At 46.5% G+C, this 26,533-nt stretch overlaps 1 protein-coding gene across 2 annotated transcripts in view; it reads right to left on the bottom strand.

Moving 5' to 3' along the window:
- Positions 1-232: 232 nt before the first annotated feature.
- NC2beta (negative cofactor 2beta) overlaps positions 233-26,533 on the bottom strand; it is a 67,786-nt gene continuing 41,485 nt past the window's right edge. For both annotated transcript variants that reach the window (XM_075880791.1, XM_075880792.1), the window contains one exon: positions 233-1,858. In XM_075880791.1, the coding sequence (XP_075736906.1) occupies positions 1,528-1,858 (331 nt within the window). In that variant the 3' untranslated portion in view covers positions 233-1,527. The remainder of the gene's footprint in view (positions 1,859-26,533) is intronic.

Raw genomic sequence — 26,533 nt, 5'->3', positions numbered from 1 at the left:
AAATTGTATCAAATTGGCACAGCTGTTGCATCCCCGCACTGTTGTGCTCACTCCCATTGACATCTCATCACAAACTCCAACAGCTATCACCACGATAGGAAAACACGGCACCATGCCAAGGACTCACCTTTCCCATATTGTGCACTGTGTGAGGGCACTAACAATACAAACGAGCCCAACTCTATAATGCTATAAATGTAGAGCACCATGCAGCTTTCAATGACAATCCAGCTTCAAGTACACTAAAATAGTCTTTATTACAAATGTGCGCAGCTTGTGGCAAACAAAACATTATCATTTGTGGCACATTGCTCATCACAAACTGTCACTGCAAGTGATAAAGCATAGCAGCAAATGCAAAAATCCAGCAAGCACTCTTCGAAAAGTAGAAAGCCGCTATTTTATTATTCGTGCAACTCAAAAACAATTTTTAGCAAGTACATTAAACCAACATAAGAGAAATTGTGCGTCGAAAATATTCATGTGACAACAAATCACATACAATACATCCATGCTACTAAGCCACTGTAAATAAAAAAACAAAATCAATACAGCACTAATACAGAGCTATTTCATCATTTACAGCAAAAGTGTTTTGAAACAAGGACAAAAAAAAATCAATATGCATTCCATTGGCCTGTACAGCAGCCCACAGGCATGGGCACTCCGAAAAATGAACTATAAAACATTTTTCACCACTGTGCTTCAGCGCAAGGAATGTAAAGATCCTTGCAAGAGCACCTAAGGTGATGCCAGAGTCCAGTGATGTGCTCCATTAAAACACTCGAGTAGTACAGTGTGCATGTAAATTTTTTTTAAAGTGACCGACAAGTGACTTTTTTCGATCCAGTTTTTTCCTGCGCTACAGAAAGCTTACCCTTTGCAGTGATTGTAGCTGCAGTAATTATTCCCAAGAGCTCATAGTCATTTTATAAGCAGTATGTTTCGATCAGAAAGGCTCTGAACATGGTAGTGCCTTTTCATTTGGTAACGCTGAGTATTGATAGCGATGCCGGTAGCCTTTCTGGTGGCTTATGCATGCTGTTCTTATTTCATTTGCAGGATTTCCTGGAACTATGCTTAAAGACGTTTATTCTGCACTTTAGAACTATTTTTGAAAGCAACAAGTCATTAAAATGAGACAGTGTGCCTCTATAGAGCTTCCTTGCATTTTCACCGCATCGCCAAGCCAAGTAATCGAAAACGGAACTGCACATGTGTCATGCAAAGGCAGCGCCACTTTAACGCGTACCACTAATGCAAGCTTATACATTTACTTTTTTAAAATAAGTTTTGCTATAAAGAATCAAACAATATTTCAGCACTAATCAATAAATTGTTGACCGTGTACATTAACGCATGGTCACGTGACAGGGCATTCATGATAGTTAATGTTTTTGCCACCAGAGACGCCACAGGCCATTTTTCACGATATTGATTGAAGAAATAAAAATAAAAACCCACTTCTCACGGAAAAAACAGGGTTGGTTTGAGTCACTAAAAGGGAAAATCTTTCCACTCGTGCAGTCATCTTATTTCATGTTGTGGGCAGTTGTCGGTCTCTTTAATGAGTGCATCACACACGAACTCTCTCTCGAGAATGCTTAATACAAATTGTGCTAACCAGCCAAAGTATTTAAGACAAAAGGCTTTTGCAATGTCCGAAAATACCTTAGTTGCATACGAGTACCTAGACTGAAGGCCTGTCAAACAAAACAGTGCTACCAACACCACCCCCTCCTTTTCAGTACTCGTCGTCATCCTCGACTTGGCTCTGCTGCAACTGAAGCTGTTGCTGCGCCACCAGCTGCATCTGTGTCCACTCTTGCTGGGCCAACTCGGCTTGCTGTTGCCGCGCCTGCATGAAAATTAATTTACGGGTCACATTCAACTCTTTTCCCGTAAATGAAATAAATGTATTCACTTGGCCACCCTTGACTACTCAAGGCTAGCTAGTACCAAACAAAATAACAAAGGTATTCACCAACAAAATAAACATGATTTAAACTGGCCTACAAAACTCATACAGAACACACATCACACATTTCTCGCCACACTGCAGTTCCGCTTATAAGATGCTGCACTGCTAGAATGCTCACAGTAAAATGAAGCAGTAGCTATTAAGATGGCCCCACCCAAATTGAATTTTGGTCTAATCGAGCTGTGCTTACATCAGAACGAATCCTCAAATTGCCAAGTGCCCACTTTAGGTTGACTAGCCAGCATGCACGTGCCTACAAAAGAACTACCAGTAAACATCAAATGCATCATACACTACCATGCCACATCTAAAATATACACTGAAACCTTAGTGATACGAATCCGGCAGGGTCACCAAAAGTGTTCGTATTATCCAAAATTCGTATCACCGAAAAATGCAGAAAATCAACATGCAATAAAAAAAAAAAGCTGGCGTACATTTCCACTCATTGTTTCTCAGCGTCGCAGCAACATCGCAAACAAGTGAACTCCTAAATCTCCAGAAACTCCTAAGCAAAATCTATTGTCAAAAAAAAAACTCGCATATGTCTTCCTAGGAAACAAGTTAACAGACGAGACAGCGCAGCCAGCTGCCAGGGAAGCGCAGGTCAAAGTTTCCAACTTAAAACTGAATGCCCAAGTACAGTTAAAACCTAGGTGTAAGAAAATTGGAAAACGTTCCCGAATTTTCGTTACATCCAGGTTTTCATTACATGCAGATTGAGTAAAGACTTGAGAAACGATCGCAAAAACCAAATAAAGACGCGGCAGATGACAATACAGAGCCATTCAGCTCAAAAAAATATTTACTTAGCACAAAAAAAAAAAACTGCATTATTTTGGCTTGTATCTTTCATGTTTGGAAGATAATGTTACAAGGCTGTTCAGAGAAACCAACTCGTCTAATGCTGCCTCGTCATCCTGCAAGTCAACAAGACGGCGTAGAACATCCAGCATGTCCAAGACCTCCTTCGCAGTAGGCAATGGCAACGTATCTGCCTCTGACGCACCTTACCATCATCACGATCTTGGGCAGTTTCTACAAGTGCCACATCCGACATTTCTTCTGTAGACATTGCATCACTGTCGGCATACAAAAAGTCGTCAAGTTCAACGTCGTCAGGCACTTCACAATTCGGGCAAAGTACATCCCACGCTTCACTGACGTCAGATGAATTTGAAGGTTTTTGGGGCTCCTTTTCGTCGAGTCCAGCATCTATAACTACTGACAACAGGGCTTTCACGAAGCAATTTCCGACTGTCCGTTTTTACTTCCTGTCAAAAAGCAGCAAGCATTTCGTTGGCTTGATAAATGTCCGTTTTTGTTAACCGTTCAACGCGTATATCCAAGAGGATCTTCTGAGTGACGGGACGACGATAGCAACACTTTAAGCAATAGATGATCCCTTTGTCTATCGGCTGTATTAGGGACGTGCATTTGGAAGGGAAGTACTGCAGCTCGATATTCGGTAGCTAAAGGTCTTCGATGTGGTGCGCGAAGCAATTGTCAAGCAATAGACATATTTGGTGACCCTGATGCTTGACATCTTAATTGAATGCTTTCAGATGTACAGTGAAGATTTCTCAGCTCACTCCAGGCCTTCGAATTGGCCACTTACTTGACTGGCATCCGCTTCGTGCCTTTAGAACACCTTGGCTGGGCATTTCTGCCTATAACTAATAAGATTCTTTTGTCACTGCCATCACTGTTTGCACAAAACAAAACCGTGACGCATAGGTTGCTCTCCTTGCCACCTCGACAAGCGCACCCTTTGAGCTCCAGCATGCAATTCGGAAACATCTGATAGAACAACGCCATTTCACCAGCGTTGTACAAGTCCGCCGCCTCATAGCGGTCCAAGATGCCAGGCAACTTCTCGGCCACCCACGAGGCAGAGGCATCGCTGTCAGCAGATGCGGACTCGCCGCAAATCACTCTACCGACGACATCATGCCGACTCTTGAACCCCTGCAGCCAGCCGTTACTTGCCTTGAAATGGTCATGGCCAAGAATGCACGCAAAATTCTTCGCTTTCCACTTATGGGCACGTTGCGTGCCCGCTTGTCCAGTAAACAGGTGAAGGCAGCCTTGTTCACGTCAGCGGACGTTGACTTCTTCATTCAGTTTTTTTTTTCGTACCCGTGCCCGATTCTGCTGTCTTGCGGATGCCGTCCTTTGCACTCTATATCGTCGAAAGAGACCTGGCTGGAATATTAAAACGTGGTTCAACGTCCTTTTTCTCACCAGCAGAAACCACGTTAACAATCTCAAACTTTTCTTTGAAAGACAAAACCTTGTGCTTTCTCTGCACGAAGCTCATCTTCACAGTGAGGGCAGCCGAGAGGACTAACAAGAGACTAGAGAATGCTCGACGCTCACACCTGGCTCGTCTCACCGCTTTCTTCACCCGTTCGGCACAGTAGTGCCACCAGACGACGCAACTCGCAAGCAAAAACTGCATAGTGTGACCTTTGAGATAGCGCGCTTCATTACCTTCTCCGAAGGCTTCGTAACGAGGGAACTCCATTTGCCGCTAAGCGGCACAAGCTATTCTAGCGATGCTTGCATCATCATTGCGGCACACACTTGCCTGCTGCAATGATATGCGTTCTGCTCATGGTTGCCCCCTTGTATATTAATTCTTCACATTATAGAACTTGCGTGTTGTACACACGAGATTTTAGTAATGTTACAACTCAGAATAAAAAATAATCAGTGCCGTAAATTTGTTACATTCACATCAATTACCACAATAACTTCATTACATGGAGGTCACAGGGACAGAGCAGTGCCCTACTTACTGAGAAATTAAGCCAAATGTATCGCACGACATGCGCCACGAGTAGGACATTTTGATGATGTCGATGACCTGAGAGTGTCGACTACAATTAATCACTAGCATACCTGCAAAGTCTCCTGAATCTTTTGGGAAACGTGTGAATTTCGACCAGTTTTTACATTTGTACTGTTCTCTGGAAATTTCCTGGAAATGGAAACTTCTGTGCGTGATCTGGCCGCATTCACAAAAATGCATCTCTATCTGATCTAGGCCTTTTTTTTGCAGCCAATCGCATTGTGTTGCAAGCGAGTTTTGAAGACTTTCATGTAAATGTACAGTAGATGTCTGTGATACCGGTAGATGCGAATTCTTGAAGTTACCAAGCCAACTTTCACTATGTCCATTGGGCAGAAATTCGGATGTTCTGAACACTCTTCTTCATCGCGGCAGGTCGTATGAACTTCAGTACAGAAACCATCAAACGAAGGCCGAGAGCAGCATGTTTGAAGTTTTGAAAGGATGCGCGGATGAAACCGCGGTCGCTCTTGGCACGATCACGTATGGCGACGACGTAGCTGATAGAACTCCGAAAGCGCACATGCATCCAAAGCTCGACCAATCAAAGCGACGTTGCTTTCCACAAACATTGTGCACAAAACTGCTGCAGATGTGATGATAGATAGCAAAAACGACTTGGTTTTGAAGGCACGTGCGCAGGTAGCACACATAGATTGAAAACGGAACAACCGTTTTTTGTAACTGCAGTGGCACCGAGGAGATCATCAATAGCAACTACTAGCTGAAAGCGCGCGGCTAAGGAAGCGGTAGATTAAAGGCAATAAAGATGTAAAAAGGCTAGGAACGTTTCAGCGTCCCTGTACAAAGAATCTGGTAGCGTTGTCCTTGTGAATCTGCGAACTTAGGCCACACAGTTAAACTTGGGTTTGGCTTGGGAACTTCAAGAATTCGCATCTACCGGTATTGCAGACATTCTACTGTACATTTACATGAATGTCTTCGAAAGTCGCTTGCAACAAAATGCGATAGGCTTGCAAAAAGTCTGGATCAGAGAGAGACGCATTTTTGTGAATGTAGCCAGATCACGCACAGAAGTTTCGATTTCCAGGAAATTTCCCGAGAACAGTACAAAATGTAAAAACTGGTCGAAATTCACAAGTTTCCCAGAAGATTCAGGAGACTTTGCAGGTATGCTAGTGATTAATTGTAGTCTGACTCTCTCAGGTCCTCGACATCATCTCAAAATGTCCTATTTGTGGCGCATGTCGTGCGATACATATAGCTTAATTTCTCAGTAAGTAGGGCACTGCTCTGTCCATATTATTCGTATTAGAAGTCATATATTGAGTTTTCCTTCTGTCATAAACTGTTATTTCCCTTCAGTGTCCCTTTAAAAAAGAGCTGTCCCAAGATCAACTATCAGTGTGAACAAATTAGCCAATAATTATTGAAGTCTATAAAGATCTTAGCAATACCTCTACACCTTGAGCTTTTGGTACAAATAGTCCAATCCACCTGCATGTGCACAACAGCCAAACCAGCAGCATGACAATAGGTGACCGGTAAAATGGGCAATCGCAGGGAACTGTGAGATACGACGGCTTCTGGTTCGATGCACCACGCCGGTTAGCAGCAGCACGCGAGCATTTTTGTACAGCTCCGTTGAAAAAATCACCTCTCCGTGCAATGTGAGTGCTTTCGAGTTAGTTTTTTGTTTTTGCTAACCGTGACTGTGACGATGACAAGCTACGAAAGCCATGAACGACAAGGAAACTTTTTTTATCGCACTAAAATGATCTGCAATGCTTTTATGCTGTGCGGGGGTATACTATCAGTTTGGCTAGCAGATCAGTCGATACAGAAAACAGTTATTATATGATACGTTACTGCCGATTTAAAAAAATCATTATTTTAAAGATCTCAGGGGATGGGAATGACTATGGCAGTGTGCCAAAAGTTCATTTCGAGATCGCTGCTTCGGCCGACATCGTCGGTCGATCGACATAAAGCACAGCACCTGTTGAGTGCGTTGAGATATATTTTTTTTCTAGCCTTCAGCGCGTACATATAAGACGTATTTCTTAGTCGAAGCCAGGTGTTTATGTAAAAGCTGATCTTCATAAAGCTGCGCGGCACGGTGGAACATAAACGATACAGTTAGATATAGACGGCGCCGAATAATCGAAACCTGGTTTTTTAACGCACTTTTTCCTTTGGGTGCTGTCGTGCGCACAGTTTGACCAAAATAACGCAAATAGACTCGTCCAGCGTTTCGTGTAAACATACTCTCGAGTGGAGCTTTTGTGTTTTTTATCATATATATGAGTGCAATGGCTGGCGCTCATATCGTCTGGCAAGTTGATTTCACTCTCGCGTTCCCATAATATATTTGCAAGGCACTTGCGCGACAATTTATTTCTCAATATAATATTTGCAGCAAATTCATGCGTAAGCGTTTTTTTTAATGTGGAATACACACGTACTTGTGATAAAATGGTTTGGCACACTCTGGCTTCAACGTTACGTACTCAAAGGTTACCAGTCGCTGTGGCTCTCTTGACAGCCACGGCCCACCTCATTTTTCTTTCTTCGTTCCATGGGAATCGATACATGCCGTTTGCCTTTCACGCTCGAGTTGAAGCAGCCAACGGCTGAACAACCGACCATGCATTATCAGGCCGAAAATAAATGGGCGACCGCTCGCGAATCCCGAATAATCTGAGGCTTGCGGCGAAGTGGTTCGCCGTCGTCTACATTTCTAGAACCGGAAGGCCGTAACAGACGGTGCATCCCACAATCCCTCGCTCTTTTACTGGTCACCTATTCGAGAGACCCCAGCCAAGGGAGAGGGCAGTTTTTTTTTTTTTTTTTGCACATAGACATTTACTACGGTTGGAGACTGACACCAGAAAGGGATAAAGATGTTTATTTAGAGCTGCTGTGTACTTTCATCTCAAGAAACTTTACTTGTTTTTATAGTGGAGGGAACTGAACTTCTTTTACTTGTGAAGGGACCTAGTAGTTGCAGACTTCACAAAACAATGTCCTGCTCAAAACAATGTCCACTTTGATGACCCTTCACTATGAGGTCACCTTAAGTCTTGCTGGAAAGCGAAGACTTCAGGTGAAATTCGGCTGGCATCTTCTTATCCATGCTAAAGATCCTCTCACATCAGTATGTGTGGAATAATTGCAAGCAGCTGCAGCACAACCTTTGCCCTCTACTAAACTTCCCTTCCCCATCAACGCTAGTGACTCTCCTTACTTCCGGCCACGGAAATGTTTTTCGCCATGGCATACAGAGCTAAAAATATGATCACATCAAAAAAGTGCCCCCCCCCCCCCCCCAGTTTGAAAAGACAGTTTCCACCCCGCTTTGCTTGTGGCTACTTTTTCACATGCACCGACAAAATTCCTTGCCGTGTTGCTGATGGTGCTCCAGCTGTACAAGCAACAAATTCATTGCCGAGATAAGCATATGGCAACGAATTTAACGAGGGTGCCTGAACGCAGCCACGAGCGAAAAGTGGCAAAATTGGTCCAACCAAGCGAGTATTTGACCCACCGGTCAGGCAGAAATGAAAAAAAAATTTACTAGTAAAATCAACACATCGTTCACTTAGTAATAGCTGGAGAAAACATACCATGTCTAATGCTTGGCAGCCCTGGCATCAGTCGAAGCGGGGAGAGGCCAAGCAACAGAGTGTTTGAGATAAGCATGCTCACGAATTGAAACGGGACATTTTAGGACCGAGTCACCCACATACTTTCATTTCCAGTGTCTTCAACTTAAGTCATTGCGGCCTCATTTCTACTTAATGCACAGATCAGGGCCAAAATTATTGCAAGAGACCGTATTTGTCACGATATGCCGCGATTACCTTTTGAAGTACAGTCGACTCTCATTAATTCAAACTCGAAGGGACCCCTGGATTTTGTTTGAATTACCAGGCTGTTTGAATTATCAGGCTGTTTGAATTATCAGAAGTTCTCATATATGCGACTCTGGGTAAGGTGACAGCACAAATTATGATCAGACATCTATATTCACACTTTTAAGCATCTCTAGATCCTAACTACACAAAAACAGAGAGCGGTGCATGTATGGTCAACAAGTTTATTGACTATCTACTGCTGACTAGACCTTTTAAAAAAATCATGGATGGTCAACTGCTTATTTGCCACATGCGCATTTAGCACAAAGCTCTCGATGCCAGTAAGTGCTGCCAGTTGATTCTGAGAGTTTTCTGTTGTCAGAAATTTTCTCACTTTAGCAATGTACTGGAAAGCCTGTGCAGTTGTCACATTTTCCACTTCCGGTTCTTCTTCACTTTCACTGCTGTGTTGTGCTGGCAGCACCTCTGCCACCAAGTCATCGAGTGTGTCCTCCCTGCACACGCACAGGTCATCATCAGTAGCTGCATAACTGTCGAGGTCGGCAGCTATGTTGTGCGCTTTTAGAGCAGACAGCACTTGGCTTTCATCGTCGCCCTCAGTCTGCAAGCAGTCAGATGAAGTGGCAATGCTGCAGCCAGGTATGCGGAAGGCATGCTCGAAGCAGTTCCTTATTGTTGCTGATGTGACAGCATTCCATGCGTCGGCGAGCATGCCCAACGATGAGAGTAGTGTGACACTGTAAGGCATGGAATTGTCCATACATATCAGCATTCTCTTTAGCAGTGTTTTCCGGTAATTAAGCTTCAAGCATTTGATTACCCCTTGAACCAGGGGCTGGAGGACAGCTGTAGTGTTAGGAGGCAGAAATTCAAGGCGAATTGCTTCCAGCCCCTCCACGTCGCCGTGCGCTGGGCAGTTATCAACAATGAGCAAAATTTTCCTTTTCGCTCGCTTCATTTGCCCATCCAGTTTGCGGAGCCAACCCTCGAACAAAGCTTGCGTCATCCAGGCTCGCGTGTTTCCGTCATATGCAACTGGGAGCGTTCGGACGCCTTTAAAGCACCTGGGACGCTTTGACTTGCCCACAACGAAGAGTTCTGGCTTGTGACTTCCGTCCATATTGGCGCAAACCATGACGGTTAACCGTTCTTTGCTCAGCTTTCCGCCAGTGCAACGCTCTCCCTTGCGACACAAGGTTTGATCGGGCAGGCACTTAAAAAACAGCCCCATTTCGTCGGCATTATATACATCAGCCGGGGAGTATTCAAGCAGCAGGCTTTGAAGTCTAGTCTGCCGCCAGTCAGAAGAAACAGCTTCATCGACCACTGCTGCTTCACCACTCACTGTTTTGAAAAAGAGACCGTGGCGTTCCTTGAACGGAGAAATCCAGCCATCGCTGCACTTGAAATCTTCAATTCCCAAGCGCAAGGAAAGTTCTTCAGCTTTCTCTCGTAGGATTGGCCCATTTATCGGTAAATTGGAGCTCCGTGCGCGCTTGAGCCAAAGAAGCACGGCGTTTTCGAGATCCGGGTACGCAGCTTCCCTAAGCCTTTTCCGATCGGGAGCGAAGCGGCTCGCGTTATTGTGCAGCTTGTCTTTGGCTTTCAGAATGGTTGTGAGAGTACTTTTGGTTATTCCATACTTCAGTGCCACTTCGGTCTTCTTTACCCCAGCGTCGACTTCTTGGATAGCGGCCAATTTCTCTTTTAGGGGTAGTGTCCGATATTTTCCTCGCGGTGACATGGTCGATCGAAAAATGCGCAGCACGTAAGAAAGACGGGCAGACCTGTACGCATTCTGTGGGCAGGTCACGTGCTTCGGAGTCGGCCGGCGCCACCGGCACGGCGGAAAAGCAGAGATAAGCCGCGAGCCAGCTTCGTAACCACCGGGGCGTTTTCGTTTTTCGTTTTTTTTTTCCACCGCGGCGCGGAATGCTGAGAAATGATTGTGTGGCAAAACCTTTTCCCTTGAAGTTTTAAGGCGCTTATTTTTCAATATCAGACTATTATGATAATCATAAGCACGCAAATTTTCAAATATTGCCGGCAAATCAGCAGAAATTTTCCGGTATGGACAGGCAGAAAGTACGAATTAACCGAATGACGAAGTTTGAATTAAGCGGCTTTTAAATACGTTGAAAGCATAGCGAGCCAACCAAAATTTTTGAATTTTGTATGAATTAACCGAAAGTTCGAATTATCAGAGTTTGAATTATCGCGAGTCTACTCTATTCGAAATACAGTCAACGTTTGATTTCCCGGACCCTGAAGGGGCCATGAGAACGTCTGGTAAATCGCCCAGAAAAATGAATGCTGCAAGCGAGAAAGCGCTCCGATTTGATTGATTTGTGGGGTTTAACGTCCCAAAACCACCATATGATTATGAGAGACGCCGTAAAGGAGGGCTCCGGAAATTTCGACCACCTGGGGTTCTTTAACGTGCACCCAAATCTGAGCACACGGGCCTACGGCATTTCCGTCTCCATCAGAAATGCAGCCGCCGAAGCCGGGATTTGAACCCGCGACCGGAGGGTCAGCAGCCGAGTACCTTAGCCACTTAGCCACTAGACCACCACGGCGGGGCAAAGAGAGAACGCACTCTTTAATAGGTATTTTACGCTGATGGAGAGGGTCGCGGCAGGAGTACAGGATTCTCATGGCAATTCAGCAAAGGCATTGTTCAGGTGCTCTGTAACGATGCCATTCATATTTTAAAAAAATTGAAAAAAGAGAGACCAAAACAAAAATTCAATGTTGCCGGCGCTACCTCATTTGTAAACACTTTAGCACAAAAAAAAATTGCTTATTTTCGTTAGCACGGCATTCCACTTGTACACGATAATGTCTGTCTTAATTCAGCTAACACCAAGCTATCAACGTACACCAATAACTGTGTCAGTGCTCGTGCCAACTGCGAGCTCATTGGCTGTGTAGTCGCTTGACTCTTCTATATCGGTGTCCGAGTCGTCGGAATTTTCCGTAACTTGACAAATGATTTTGTCATCGGTCAATTCCGCACACAACTCGAGGTCTTCATCAACATCGGCGAAGCCCTCAAAGGTTATTCAGGCTTGAATCGAAACACCTGCAGTGTGCACATTGTCCACGGGTGGAAGTTCGTCGCGCAAGTTGTAAACTCCGAACGAGACGGACGGCATTCAGTATGAAGCTCGCGTGGCGAAAACAGTTTCGGGTGGTCTGTTGCGCAACCACCTTCCACGAGTCTGCAAGCATGCCGATGGCACACCATAGTAAACAGTAACTTAGGTCAGTAAACAGCGTAGCTTTTCAGGCTGTCGGAGAACAGCAGGGACAGCACCATGTGGCTGTGGCCAGAGGTTTGACTAATCTATGACTTGCAACGGATTGGCGTGCGCTGAATTGCAGCATTTGCGGTGTCAAGGGTACGAAAACCAAAATGGCGGCATCGATAGTGACTTCGACTTTGCGGTTAGAGGCAAGAAGTCTGGAAAATCGAATGGCGAAAGCTACAAAGTCCAGAATTTCGAACTGTTTAGTACATTTACTCTATGGAGAACTTGATGGTGAAACAGGCGAGTCTGGAAAATCCGGCATGTCCGGAATTTTGGGCGTCTGGGATGTCGACTGTATATTCCATTTGCTTCCCACTCACACTTCAATATTCAAATTTGCTTCGCAACCAAAATTTTGCGATTTGCGCAGCTCTAACATTTCCCCTTGTGATGTTGTGCTACGTACGGGGGTGCAACAGCTGAAATACAATTTGAAGCAATTTTCGGAGCAGCACAATGTCACTTTTGGAGCACTAAATTCCAAATTTGGAGCAGGTTATGGGGAAAAAACCATGTATTTCTTATCATGAAATACCACACTTGGAGCAGTATAAAAAAGAAGGCTTACACTTAGAAAAAAATATGTATAAACCATTGAACATCTAAATCAAGCAGTGTGAACATGAGCACTGCTATTTCAATGAATTTAAGTAGTATTTTCAATCAGCTCACCGAGCAGACAATGATAAAGTCCATATTAGCATTTGCCGCACTTGTTAAATTATTCAACAAACTGTGCGAACTTAAATATCAACTAACTCGCGACCTTGAAATTTGGAAGATTTATAAAACCGTAGCGTAGGGGTGGCAAAAGGGGGGGGGGGGGGCACACAATTTAGTTTGTTTTTTTAGGGAAGCAGAGATGTCATACACTGCTTAAAACGATTGCCACTAGCTTATTTAGACATCAGTAATTAAACTGGTAAAGAGAATTGTGCGGCGTACAAACGCATAACCGAGCAAAATGTGCAGTGTCTCACTAGCGCTAACACCATCTTCTAAATCCATCTTTTTCGCAAGGCCCCGATGTACTGCCGCGAAGGTGGCTCAAGCAGCATTAAAAGCAAGGCCAAGAAATTTTCTAATCACTACACCACCACCCCACTTCTCAGCAATGCATTTTTGTCTTGAAATTTTGTCGTCCCGCTGATAGGTATCCGCTGCGCTCAGCGAACTCATGAGCACACAGCGTTGTTACTTTATCTGGTCGATCGCATCTCGCGAGTGTAGGGCGGGAGCTACGATATTTTAAGTATATTCTAAGCACTATAGTACAGACTGCGCGCTTTTGACTGATGGCGCAAAGTGCAAGTGGCTGACGGTGCTTGTATTTCTCGCCGAAATTAGTGCACCTGAAAAAAATTCGGAGACTGGCCGGTCATTTTGATGCAGCGTGGTGCAACTTCAACAAATGTAATGGTTTTGGCACAGCTCATCGCAACCGTCGGGAATTGCATCAAATTGACACACTTGGCACAACTGTGGCACCCCTTTATGTATGAATGTGTGCTCAGCCACACCCATACGAAGAACGAGGCTCGGGGGCATTTTTTTGCGACTGCAGCTACAGATGGCGGCACATCCACAGGCAGTTGGGAATCCTGCTGTCGCACAAGCACCGTACCCTGCTTTTTCTCACAGCCAGTGCAGAAAAAGGACCTCCAATCAGCCCTCCGTGACTAGACCCACGACGTAGTACCTTCACATGCAGAACAACGAGCCACTGAAACCAGAACGTGGCCGCTTCTGACTGTAAGTCCGCGTTGACGGAATCTGTGAGCTCACAGCTAAGGTGCAGACGAGGGATCCACATTCTGCTCTGTATCGACGATATGCCCCAGTTGCCCTCCAGCCTTGGTTCGAGGTACCCCTGCGTGGCCTCAGCGGGAACGCATTGCCTGTCGGTGCACTTGGGTTGCACATACAATCCGAAGCAGGGAGCCAGTTCCTAGCCGCTGTTCCACTGTTCGATGACTTGCACGCAGACATGATATATCGGGAGCTGACTACCTCCTGTGAAGTTCAGCTCATTCTTGATGGCGGCAGGGTAAAGCTCTACTTTTTGATTCAGTGTTTTCTCGGCCTTAATCTACCCAGTGGGGAGACCACAGCCACCTATGTCCAGCAGCGACAGGAAACCCTAGTGAGCAGCCGAAGGCGCATATACCAACTTCACTGCAGTCATTGGCTGAATGTGCGAGTGCTGCGTTCAAGATGCCCATGGCTACTGAAGACACATTTGTCGAAGATGTAACTACTTTGTCAGGATCTACCGGCCGCGGACTGGCCAAGGATACCGACACGCTGCCGGCAGAAGCCAGTGTCGGCCCTTGCCAGTATCAGCCCTTCCGACCGCACAGCGTGTGATCCTGCTACTACCTACAAAGAGTCACCTCTGACTTCCAGCGTACCACCTGAATGCCCAAGAGATCACAGGGAACCCGACACTCATTGGTGTCGGGACCAGCATGCACAAACCCTCGATATGGTACCTTTGTACAACCATGGCGTCTGCAGCGTGGGGTGCAGGGGAAGTGGTGTTTGATTGTACGGCCGCGGTACAGAACTACCCGAGAACATCTTTCTTCCTTGCACACAGGGAACCAGAAAGTTCAGTGATTGCAGCGCAGAAACTATTGCTCCCAACCACGAAGATCAGGTCTCGCAGCCTGGCCGAACTCGCAAGCATGCTTTGTTGGGCAAGCACGCGTCTGGCCAGCGCCTTAACATGAACAAGCACGGCTTACACCTAAGCCCGAAACAACGACAGCGTAATCTGCTGCTCAGCATGCGGCGACTATTTCGACATAGCCGGTAGCATCCACTGGAATCATCATTGCCGGACTTCCGAAGTATGTCACGGCATGGCTGAGGTCGACCGCCGCCACACAGCCAATGTCGCCCCCCAGAATGTTTGGCTGCGAGGCAAGGAAGGTCGCTGTGCAACGAAGATCTGCAGCAACCCCATCGACAAAGCCAGTGCCGCCCCCAGAAAGATAGGCAGCTCGGCAAGACTCATGGCATACGCAAGACAGACCACCGCAGCACACTCAGTGCCACCAACCAGAGACAATTTGAGCTGCTGGTCATGCTATGTCTCAGTCATGGCCGAGTGTAAGGATTACACTGCCACAGGGGCCCGGGCACAGGCACATACAGTAAAATTTCGTCAATTCAACCCCCGTTAATTCGAAATTTCAGATAATTCAGCCACGGCGTCTGGTTCCGTCGAAAATGCACATTGTTCTATGACTGAAAACTCGCATTATTTCGGACAAATACGGCCGCGGTTCAGTTAATTCGAACGCCCGACCGCGGTCGAGTCACGACAGGGAAGCAGCAGCGGATTCTGCCGACCAAATCGACCGTGCACCTAGACTTTGGGATCGAATTGCGGCCTCCGAGATTCAAAACTTCGTCCATGGGTAGTACATCACGAAGGCACCCCCCCCCCCCCCCCAAAAAAAACAAAACAAAAACAACATGGTGCTTTAAACAACCAAAATGGAAGGCAGTGAATCGCTACTGTCATTAGCAACGAGGAACCTACGGATTTGTATTTCCTTTTTTTTTTGCGTGTCTAACATGTTTGCATGATGGTTGAGTTGGATTGCTCACCTCTAGTGTGCTTTTAAATTATTTGTACGTGATCAGTGCCATCTGCAGTCTTACTGTTGGCTGTTTTTTGAAAAGTTTGCCGGTTTTATTTTGTTTTTATCACCGTGCATTTTTTTTGTGTGTGTGTTGTCTACTTCGTGCGCACGTGTGTGGCCACCACGCGAGCGACGCCGATATGGCTTCCCCTTCGTCTCCTGCGGCCCCAACCACCCCAACTCCCGCAGCGAAGAGGGCGACGTACAAAGCAAAAGATTTGGCTGCGAAGGTGAAAATATTGAAGGCGTTGCAAGTGGGAGCATCTTGAAAAGAAGTGATGAAAAAGTTCAATGTGAAGAAAAGCACGCCGAGCACTTACGTGAAGAATGAACAGTAGATTATGCTAGCATATCACGGGGACATGTTTGGCGACCAAAGGAGGCTTCGAACGGCAGCGCCGTTGCGCTGGATTGCCGTTTCGCACGATGCACGTTTGCCCTTGAGCGGCCCCTTTATCTGCGCACAAGCAGAGAAGTACCTGGTGACCATGAACGTTGACTCCTTCAATGTGTCGGCAGGCTGGTTCGACTGCTTCAAGAAGCGACACAGGCTGGTGTTCCGCAACGTGTGTGGTGAAAGAGGTGTGGTTGACGAAAGTGTTGTGCAGGACTGGTGGTCTGGACTATCAGCGCACCTTTCTATGTACGAGCCGTGCAACATTTTCAACACTGATGAGACAGCGCTGTTCTATAAGGCTCTGCCTGACAAGACAATTGCGTTTAAGAGGGACCCGTGCGTCGGTGGAAAATGAAGTAAAGAGCGCGTGACAATTCTTCTGGCTGCTAACATGACCGGCACACAGCGGCTGCTGCTGCTAATGATCGGGAAGGCTGCGAAGCCAAGATGTTTTAAGAATATTAAGCAGCTGCCTGTTGACAACCAGTTGAGAAGAAATGCTCGGATGACAGCTGAACTCTTTCAAGCCTGGCTGCGTCAGCTCGACCGCCACGCGGCCAAAGCTCGGAAGATGTTGTTCGTGCTAGACAACTGTAGTGCACACACGAAAGTGTCCGGGCACGAGAACATTGAACTGCTATTCCTGCCTCCGAACACAATGGCTTCCCTGCAGCCCATCGATGGACCAGGGAATCGATGGCAGGTACTCGAGCAGATGTTGCTCTGCATGGAGTCAGGCAAGCAGTACGAAGTAAGCCTGCTAAGCACAATCTACATGCTGACATACGTATGGGGCAACACCGCCTGCAGTAGTCGCAAACTGCTTTAGGCATAGCGACTTCGTGCACGACGCTGCTGATCTGGGGGTGGTGGCCAAAGAGGAAACCGGCGAAGAGCAAAGAGTAAGACGGCCGCTATGAGAGCATCATGCCAGCTAAAGTGCCCCTGGGCGACCACTTCGAAATTGAGCGATGTTGCCGTGGCCGGCACCGTGGCTGCCACAGTAACCGACAGCGATATCGTCGCCGAAGTGTTGGACGGCACACGAGAATCACAGGGGCTGACGAGGAGGTAAGCGACGCTGACGAGCGCCCACACCACTGTATGATGAAGGCTGCGCATGCGTTGGCCGTTTTGGAGGTCATATGCATGCTTTCCTCGGACAGTGTGTGCAGGAACTTTGCAAAATTGTGACTTTGTCGGACATTGCGTCCGTGAAGTAAACCGCGATCACAGACTTTAAGAAATAAAGGTTTGATGATGTAAAAGACATTTTTCAAATGTTTTGTTCGTACTCGCGATAATTCGTACATCGGTTATTTCGGACATTCTCTCATTCCTGTTAAGTCCAAATTGACGGGGTTTTACTGTACTCGGCTAGAGAAAGAGGAGGAGAACAAGAACAGCCGGCCAGCAGCAAGGGCACCGTCTCTTGGTTCCGTCTGATTCATTACAATATTTACAGTTACTTTGAAAAAACATTGGGAATCAGCGATTGGTGAGCACACTTGTGCGATGTTGCTATCACTTTGCGCCGCATTTCCCTCAGCTGCAACACTTCTACACCGCAGTCGTCTTGCTGCCATTGGAAGTATTCCTTAGATTAGATTTGTGGGGTTTAACGTCCCAAAACCACCATATGATTATGAGAGACGCTGTAGTGGAGGGCTCCAGAAATTTTGACCACCTGGGGTTCTTTAACGTGCACCCAAATCTGAGTACACGGCCTACAACATTTCCGCCTCCATCGGAAATAAAGCCGCAGCAGCCGGGATTTGAACCCGCGACCTGCGGGTCAGCAGCCGAGTACCTTAGCCACTAGACCACCGCGGCGGGGCGGATGTATTCCTTCACTTTACCAATGCGGTCAATCACAAGTCAGCCTGACTGCAGTGGACTCGTCTTCACGCTCGCTGTCCTTGTCTGACGACAGCTTAGTGCCTTCCATCGTAGCTCTCACCTCCTTTTCAGTCAGCTCTTCATTATCCATGCCGTTGTCAAATGTGACGATGTCAGAGAAGCTGTCTGTCACCAAAGCCTCCCTGACTTAACGCCACACAGGCGGGTCTGATGTTTTGTCATTTGGGACGGACTCGACATTGAAACTGCTATCATTTTGCTGAAAACCAGCTTTCCTGAAGCAATTTTCAATTACTCCCTCTTTCACTTGCTGCCAAATTCTCGCCAACACTTTGACAGGAAATGCGACGTCTATATTTGATGCCCGATTACTTTGCATGTCAAGAACAGGCGTTCAAGAGGCGAGTACGGTGAGCAGCCTTCTCGGAATGCACAACTCCTTGGTCAATCGGCTGCAGTACCGAAGTCGCATTTTGCAGGAAGTTGGCCAGCTCAATTGCTGCGAGCTGGAGTGACTTCATGTCATTGAAACAGTTATCCAGGAAGAGTAGCACCTTCCTGTTCTGCTTTATTATCTCCCGGTCAAACTGCAATAGCCAGGCATTAAAGATGTCCATCATCCGTGCATTCGTATTTGCAGTCCATTCGACTGGTACATTCTTTATGTGCCGCAAGGTGCAATGCTGTTTGGCTTTTGCAATCACCAACAGTTTTCGTTTCTTAGTGCCGCTCATGCTGTAACAAAACAACACGGACTAACACTCCTCGGAGCCCTTACCACCATGACACTGGCTGCCAGAAACCGTGTTCGTCCTATTCAGCTTGGCCTTGTAAAATGAACCACTTTCGTCGGCTATAAATACGTCCTTCTCATCATAACTTGCAAGAAGCGCTGGTAGCTCGTTGGTCTGCCATTTGGCGATAGCGTTGACACTCATGCAGTTGCATTCACTGCGAACTTGCATGAATGTGACACTGTGCCTCGCCTTGGAGCGTTTCAGCCATCCGTCGCTGAAAGTGATGTCGTCGTCGTGTCCGAGGACCGCAGCTAGCTGCGCGGCCCGCTTCATCAGCAATAGTCCGTTGACTGGAATATTACGAGATCTGGCATCGCACAGCCACATTAAAAGCATGGACTCAACATCCAGATACGTCACTTCACAGAGTTTGAAGCGAGTAATTTTATTTCTCCCGCAACTTGCTTGCTGTAGTGATACTCCTGATCTTCGCAGTTGAACTCGCAGTCTGCTTGGACAGTTCCATTGCTTTTGCGATGCCCGCCTGCTTCTCACCGTGCGCGACTGCGTTCACTATCTTGAGCTTGTCGTTCACCGAAATTTGCTTCCACTTTCTGGAGGTCATTACCTCAAAATTTGCGAACAGACAGAACATTCAAACATGAAAACATGACAAAATGGCGTTAACTAGATACGTCCGTGCATGACCAACGTAGCCAATGTGCTTCTCTGACTGGCTTGGCTGGAGGCTTGGCTTGACTGGAAGCCACCAATACTTCCAGCTGCCATTTAGATTTACCATGGCTTTAGATCGCAGAGAGCAGCGTGGTAAAGTCTGTTATCAGCCCACATCAACCCGGTGAAAATCCACTTTATGCTCCCAATTTCGACAAAAAGTGCCGCTAATTTTGTCCACCGGAGCGGATTGTCCATTGAATCGAAGTGCGTTTAAAAGCGAACTTTGCTCCATTATTTATTAGACAGACCAAACTTGGGCTGAATTTGGTCTGTTGTATATGAAAGTCTGTTGTATGCGGGTCCATCTTGCCGAGTGTAAGCGCTAGCAAGGAGCCATTGTTTCCTGTTGGGAGTGGACTTTCCTTTGTGCCCACCCCATCAAGATTTCGAGATGTCCGCTGTCCCCTTGAAAAAACGTTTCAAAAGGGGGGCAAATACATAGCACCTATGAGAGGTTAATGCACAGCGAAAAAAAGTTTCAATTTAACCGAGATTTCGAGATATGAATGTTCGAGCTAACAAGGGTTTACTGAATCTCTATTGAAACAAAATAATTGGCTTTTATTATGGCAAGTTTTATCATTCAAACTGGTTTTTTAAAGACAGAAAAAAATTTTAATGTTTCCCATCATCATCAATGAGGAACGTGAAAATTCGTTTATTTTAAGGCTTTCAGAACTAAATATGAGTATTCACTCTGAAATGGGTCGAACTCTTGAATACCTTCTAGTGGGGCTACCCAACAAAGACGCCGCGGGTGCTGTGAGTTCGTGCTTGGCCGTGACTGTCGCCATAGCGTATGATCGCTGGTTGCTGGCTAATAAATGCTTTAACAAATTGGTGGAGAGTGCTGCGTTCCCTTTCGATGCCCTTGGAGCTTCGATCACGTATTCAACCATCTACCATGCCCTTGACGCCTCTTAGCAAACGCCTCCTCCAATGCCACCCCCTTGTCCCGGTGTCCCCAGGATCCGCGATCCACCCATCTTCACTGGCGCTGATGTCACTGACGTGGATGACTGGCTCACAATTTACGAGCGTGTGAGCGTCCCCAACAAATGGGACGAGGACGGCAAGTTAACGAACTTGGTGTTCTACCTTGCGGGCGTAGCCACTTTGTGGTACAACTACCACGTGTCGGATTTTGCAACCTGTTCCGATTTTAAGACCGCCGTAATCAATGTTTTCCGTTCGTAAGCTGCAAGCAGAGCAGCACTTACGTGAATGCACTCGGCAGGCTGGTGAGTCATTCACCAGCTATATTGAAGATATCCTGGACTTATGCAACAAATCCAATCACACCATGTCAGAGTCTGACAAGATCCGAAACATCATGAAAGGCACTGACGATGATGCCTTCACGATTCTGCTCGCCAAAAACCCCGGCACAGTGGCTGAGGTCATCACACTATGCCAGAGCTACGAGCAGCTCCCCCGGCAGTGTTCGATGACCCATCGCTCCCCACCGCGAGCTGCAACGCTTGCTGGCTTGGAGGCCAGTTGTGACCAAGTGGCGTTGATGGCAAACCTCAAGTCCTTCTTTCGTGAAGAAATCGCGCGTCAGTTCTCTCTCCTACCCTTTGCCCACACACCGGCTGTTCAACAATCGGCCACTACCCTCCTCCCTCTCATCCGTCGAGCGATTGAGCAGGAAATAGCGGAGGTCATGCCTGCGTACCACCTCCAACAACCTCTGGCTCCTGCTGTGCCCCCGAGTTACGCCCAAGTGATCGCCAGGCCCCTCAAGTCGTTCCAGCACCCGCCCCTTTGACTTACACCGAAGCTGCTGCTCGACCTCAGTCCTTTGCAGCGGGTATGCCCGCTACGTATGTTGACGCAACACCTCAACCTCAGCTTCAGCCCACCATGCAGCCTTTCCAGCCACCCTTCCGTCCATCGGCTCTTGCGACATGGGTGAGACCTACCCCGGCGAACCGATGGTACGCACCCGACAACCGGCCCAAATGCTTTGCCTGCGGTTACGCCGGTCACGTAGCACGTTATTGCTCAAGGAGCTTCGTCAGCGCAGTGAAGAGTGGTTTGTTCGGCAAGCTTGAGTTGTTCTTTCACAAGGTACTCACCCATGACTGACAAACTAGCTAGGGTTCTTAGTGATACATTGTAAAAAGTGTGGTTGTATGCCCCTGTTCGACACCTGCGGGGTTTTGTCAAGAAATAGGAATCAGCTTACACGCGAGATAACAGAGGCAGGAGAGATAGAAAAGTTAGGTGACAGGCGTGTTAGTATGCCTTCTATCGCACTGACGAAGAAGGAATTTGATTTCCTTGGTGTCCGTTATGATGCGTAGTAATGTTGCGGTTACTTCTGCGCAGGAGTTGTGCTCATCGTTGTGCCCTATAAGTAGTGTTGTAGTGTTGTGATCACAAAAGAAACTGTTGAAAGTAGTGATGTGTGTGTGTCCTTTCTTTGTGTATTCGTATTCAGTGCACTCTTGCCCTTCTTAAACATGGAATACATGGAAGCGGAACGATGAACTCTGTTGTGAGCCATTGCTTGCAACACCTTTCACGGCAAACTCAACGGCAAACACCTTTCACGGCTCGAGCACTAATTTGTAAATAAAGCCCGAATATTCGTAACGTCAAACTCGGAGATGAGAATCATGAGCGGTATCTGGATGAAAACCTTTTATTTTCTGCACACACGTCACGCAACGCATTTCAGTGTAGTGGCACACTATCTGTTTACAACAATGCATTCTTCGTAATTGGTCATGTGCCTTTTCTTTATCAAAAAAAAGTTTTATAGTTCACAAGCGCCCCACAAAACAATGGGCTGCAAGCCTAAGTGACGCTCCTGAGCTTCAGGTACTTCCTTTTTTTTTTTACGGGACGATGCTCGCTCCTTGTGGAGTGCCTTATGTAAAAATGCAAATGGGTGAGCAGAGAAAACTTGGTCACTTGATTGGTGAGGCTCGGACCATGTTGTGCGCAGCCCAGTGTGAAGTTTTTTTTTTCAGGCAGAAAACAAGCTCTTCCAAGCTGTCACTGTGAAGCTCGTTTTAGCAAAACCCCTTTGAAAAAGTGATTTAAAGAGAGTCTACAAATGCGAAGAACTTCTGCGAAAGGCCTATCGATAGGCGTCCACACAAAGGCGGCAAATGGGGTGGGCGCCCCTTCTAGTCACCTGGGAGGGGGGCGCTAATTCTGCTTATGTATACATTGAGGAGCGGGGCACTCCTTTGGTAATCTAAAAAGGGGGGGGGGGGGGCACAAATTCTGCCTCATACACTGATTTAATAGGGGGGAGGTGCCCTGATTGATTGATATGTGGGGTTAAACGTCCCAAAACCACTATATGATTATGAGAGACGCCGTAGTGGAGGGCTCCGGAAATTTAGACCACCTGGGGTTCTTTAACGTGCACCCAAATCTGAGTACACGGGCCTACAACATTTCCGCCTTCATCGGAAATGCAGCCGCCGCAGCCGGGATTCGAACCCGCGCTCTGCGGGTCAGCAGCCGAGTACCTTAGCCACTAGACCACCGCGGCGGGGCAGGGGGGGGGGGGAGGTGCCCTGCTATGAACCTTTGCCCCCCCCCCCCTCCTTAAAGGGCAAGCACGCCTATGGGCTTACCCCTTTCAATGCGGACAATTTCACCATTCACAGTGTGCTCGAAGTGTCAGGAGATGTACCTCTCATCGAAGTGCAGCTCACACACAGCCAAGTTTTTTTGAAGCAGCTTGTCAGCTCGTGGGATGGCTCTCCCCCACTGCGCAAACACAGCTTCGCCCTTTGGAACGCTGAACGCATGCTTTTCTTTTTCTGACTTGTAGCCTGTAGTGCACCATGAGAGGAAGCAATGACTGTTTTTTGCCATAAGAGTGCATACAGAAGCATTGGTGTTGTCACAGCGCCACCACTATAAAAAAAAAAATGAGGACGAACGCACCTGGTGAAACTGTCAGAAACGTACAAACAACGTACAAACGATTGCACGCCCCCCCCCCCCTCCCCCCGCGGCTCCTTCTCGGAGGCTTTAGTGCGCTCCGTAGGCGCCGCTTGCCGCTCATCACACTTTCATATTCTAGCCACTGTAATATTGCTGTAAAAGTTCAACAGCCCCTTTCGCTGATCGGTCTGGAGGCGCCACTTCACTGGCAGTATTGTCATTACATTCATCGCTGGAAGGTTGATCCTCATCTTGCACTTTAGAAATCATTTCCTCAAAAACCTCTTCACAACAGGTACAAACATTTTCATCAATTGATTCGCAGTCCTGCAGCGTGAAAGAGGCAGAGGGCACGACTTGACTGAATATTGTCTCAATGTCGGCATCAGCAAGGCTTTCTTCTTCATCGGGTACTGCTTTCTTGCGCTTGAAAGCCAGCATGGTGAAAACACCTGTATATTGTTGCCTTCACTTGCTCCCAGGCACAAGCCAAAATGTGGATGGCTGCGAATAAATTTATGCTGTAGCATTTCCCGCTGCCTGCTCTAAGCAGCATTTGATAGAGCAATTGTCTGCAGTAATGAACTTTAATTTTCTGAATAACCCCTTGATTCATCGGCTGGATCACTGCCGTTGCATTGGCTGGCAAGAACTCCAGAGTGATGGCTAGGAGTCCTTAAACCTGACCGTGGGCAGGGCAATTATCCACAATGAACACAACCTTCCTCCCTTGCCTCGTAAATCCTGCGTCTTCCTCCTGAAGCCAGTTTTTGAAAATGGCCATGATATTCACGCTCTTCCGTTCCCATGGTACGCAACAGGCAGTTGTCGAACGCCTTTGAAACAATGTGGGTGCCTTGATCTTTCTATTACCAATAGCTTCAATTTTTCATCTCCTGCCATGTTCGCACCCACCAGCACAGTGATGCGATCTTTACTGCCTTTGAAGGCGAGAGTCTTTGATAGAAGCGCCTTATAAAAAAGACGCATCTTGTCGACGGTGAAGACGTGTCGTGGCTCAAAGCTCATCAAAATTTCCTTAAGCTGCCCCTGTTGCCAGTGGGTACAAATGTCCCTGTTGACTGCACCACTATCACCTGAGATTGCTTTGAAGACTAGGCCATGGCGTGTTTTGAAGCGGCTGAGCCATCCGTTGCTTAGGACAAAGTTCTTAACACCCATTTGCATGGCCATCTCTCGAGCATGCTGCTCGAAAATTGGTTCGCTTATGGGAAAATTGGAACTCTGTGCACACTTGAGCCACAGAAACAGAACTTTTTCTAGTTGTTCATAAAGTGTTGTCCGCATCTGTTTAGACGTAAAGGTCCCGTTCTTTACAGTGCCTTCAATCTTTTTTCTGCCTAACCATATCTGCAACAGTGTCAATTTCAGTATGTATTTGTCGCCACCTCCATCTTGGGCAGGCCGCTTCGATCGAGCTCCTGAAGAATTTGCAGCTTTTTTTTTTTTTTTTTTTCAAACGAGCGTGCATGGTGCGGCCACTTCCTTTCTATTGGGCCGAAATAACAACGCGATTCACCACACTTAACCACACAAATAGGCCTAATGCACAATTGACTCGCCGACTCAGCTTCTACAGCCACAAGCGAGAATGGCTACTGGATTAGCTTGTCTCGATCACAAGGTGCTGCCATGGTTGTGAGACTACCTTCGGCTTGAGCAAGTCTATGCTGATTTTAGTTTGTGCCGTTTAACCGTAGGTGACCAATCAGCACTCTTTCGATTAACCGATGAATTTTTCTGTGCAACACATAGAAATCCAGCCATATGAGCCCATTTAGTTGCGTTAATGAGGCATATTTGTTTAACCGAGTTTTGTTTATTGGGAGTTCACTGTATTGTAGGAGATTATCGGGTACAGGTAAGCTCTCGGGGCCTCCATTTTTTTATATCGAATTTTTCATATACCGAACTAATTCACGATCCCCTTCGAGTTGAATATATCCGTGTTCGACTGTAGCAGAATAATTCTTTTTGCAACATGAAGCTATATGCTTGGAGCACACAACATAGAAAGCAGATTTTAATTTCTCCTAATGCAAGTTTTTAATATTAGTCTTTTGTGTGACCAAACAATGGCCACAATCAGAGCTATGAAGTTTAGTGTACTGTAAAGTAAAATATAATGACCCAATCAAAAAAATGCTTCCTATGTTGTGTAGAGAGTGCTTTCTGCTGTTGATCCCTATGTTATCTGTAAATTCCTGACTGGTGGTTATTTTTCTATTGTAGCAGGAATAATAGAGATGGTTATCTTAATGATATAATGAAGGTACATAAAAAATAACATCTTTAGAATCTGAAGACCTAACTGAGTAAGCATGCCAACTTTTGCCACATTTGGTTCAAAAATAGATAAGAGAGTCCTATGACCCATGTCTCCCCTCAAGCATCATGCCGGGAGAGGAGTAACGTTGAAGGCTGTAGTATTAAGTGGCAGAAACTAAGAATGGCAGCACGTGTCAGACCATGCACATTGAGTAATGACAGGGTAGTGTAAAGCTTGCCGCCCGCTATAAAGCACTCAGCCATGACTATCATTAGTCAAAGCATCAACTAAGCATGCAGATACACAGGTGTGTGTGCAGGATATATTCAAAGTGTACAACACGACCTGTCGACACTTACAGGGTAGATCCGCTATCTTTTGCTGGACACGAAAACAAAATCAGTCGTGTATTTACAGCTCTTTGGGTGCTAGCTATTTTTTGTTTTTTTCGGTCTACTATGACTACCCCATGCTTCCTACACTCTGCAAGCAACAAGAGAGCCATGACAATGCCAGGAACAAGGCAACACTAATTTTGATCAAATGTATCGTCTACCTGAGCGAAGAAAAAAAGGAAATAGTAACGTGAACTTCTTTCGTCAACAAGATCGGCACTGCATTTTGGTTCTGAAGTGACTGGCATACAAAGGCACCTTTCAACCCTGGTTCCTATTTCACTGTTATATTTAGTCGCTCACCAACGATTCGAGCGGACAAAAAAAAAAAAAAAAACGAAATTTCAATATACCCATTTTAAAGGTGCACTGACATCAAATTTCAGAATGGAGATGTGCCCTTCATTCAATCGCTCGGTATAAGTAGGTCCTCTTCGCCAAATTTGAATCGTACCCGTCGCGTGGAAGTTATTTTATTTCGACTGCAAACAGCATGTGAGAGCTCAACAGAAAATGAAGTGCCTTGCGACATCGACACTAGTGCTACGTGTTCGGTGCAA

Source organism: Rhipicephalus microplus, chromosome X, assembly GCF_043290135.1.
Source record: "Rhipicephalus microplus isolate Deutch F79 chromosome X, USDA_Rmic, whole genome shotgun sequence".
In the NCBI taxonomy this organism is placed as follows: Eukaryota; Metazoa; Arthropoda; class Arachnida; order Ixodida; family Ixodidae; genus Rhipicephalus; species Rhipicephalus microplus.
This window is presented reverse-complemented; position numbering and strand designations above follow the sequence as displayed.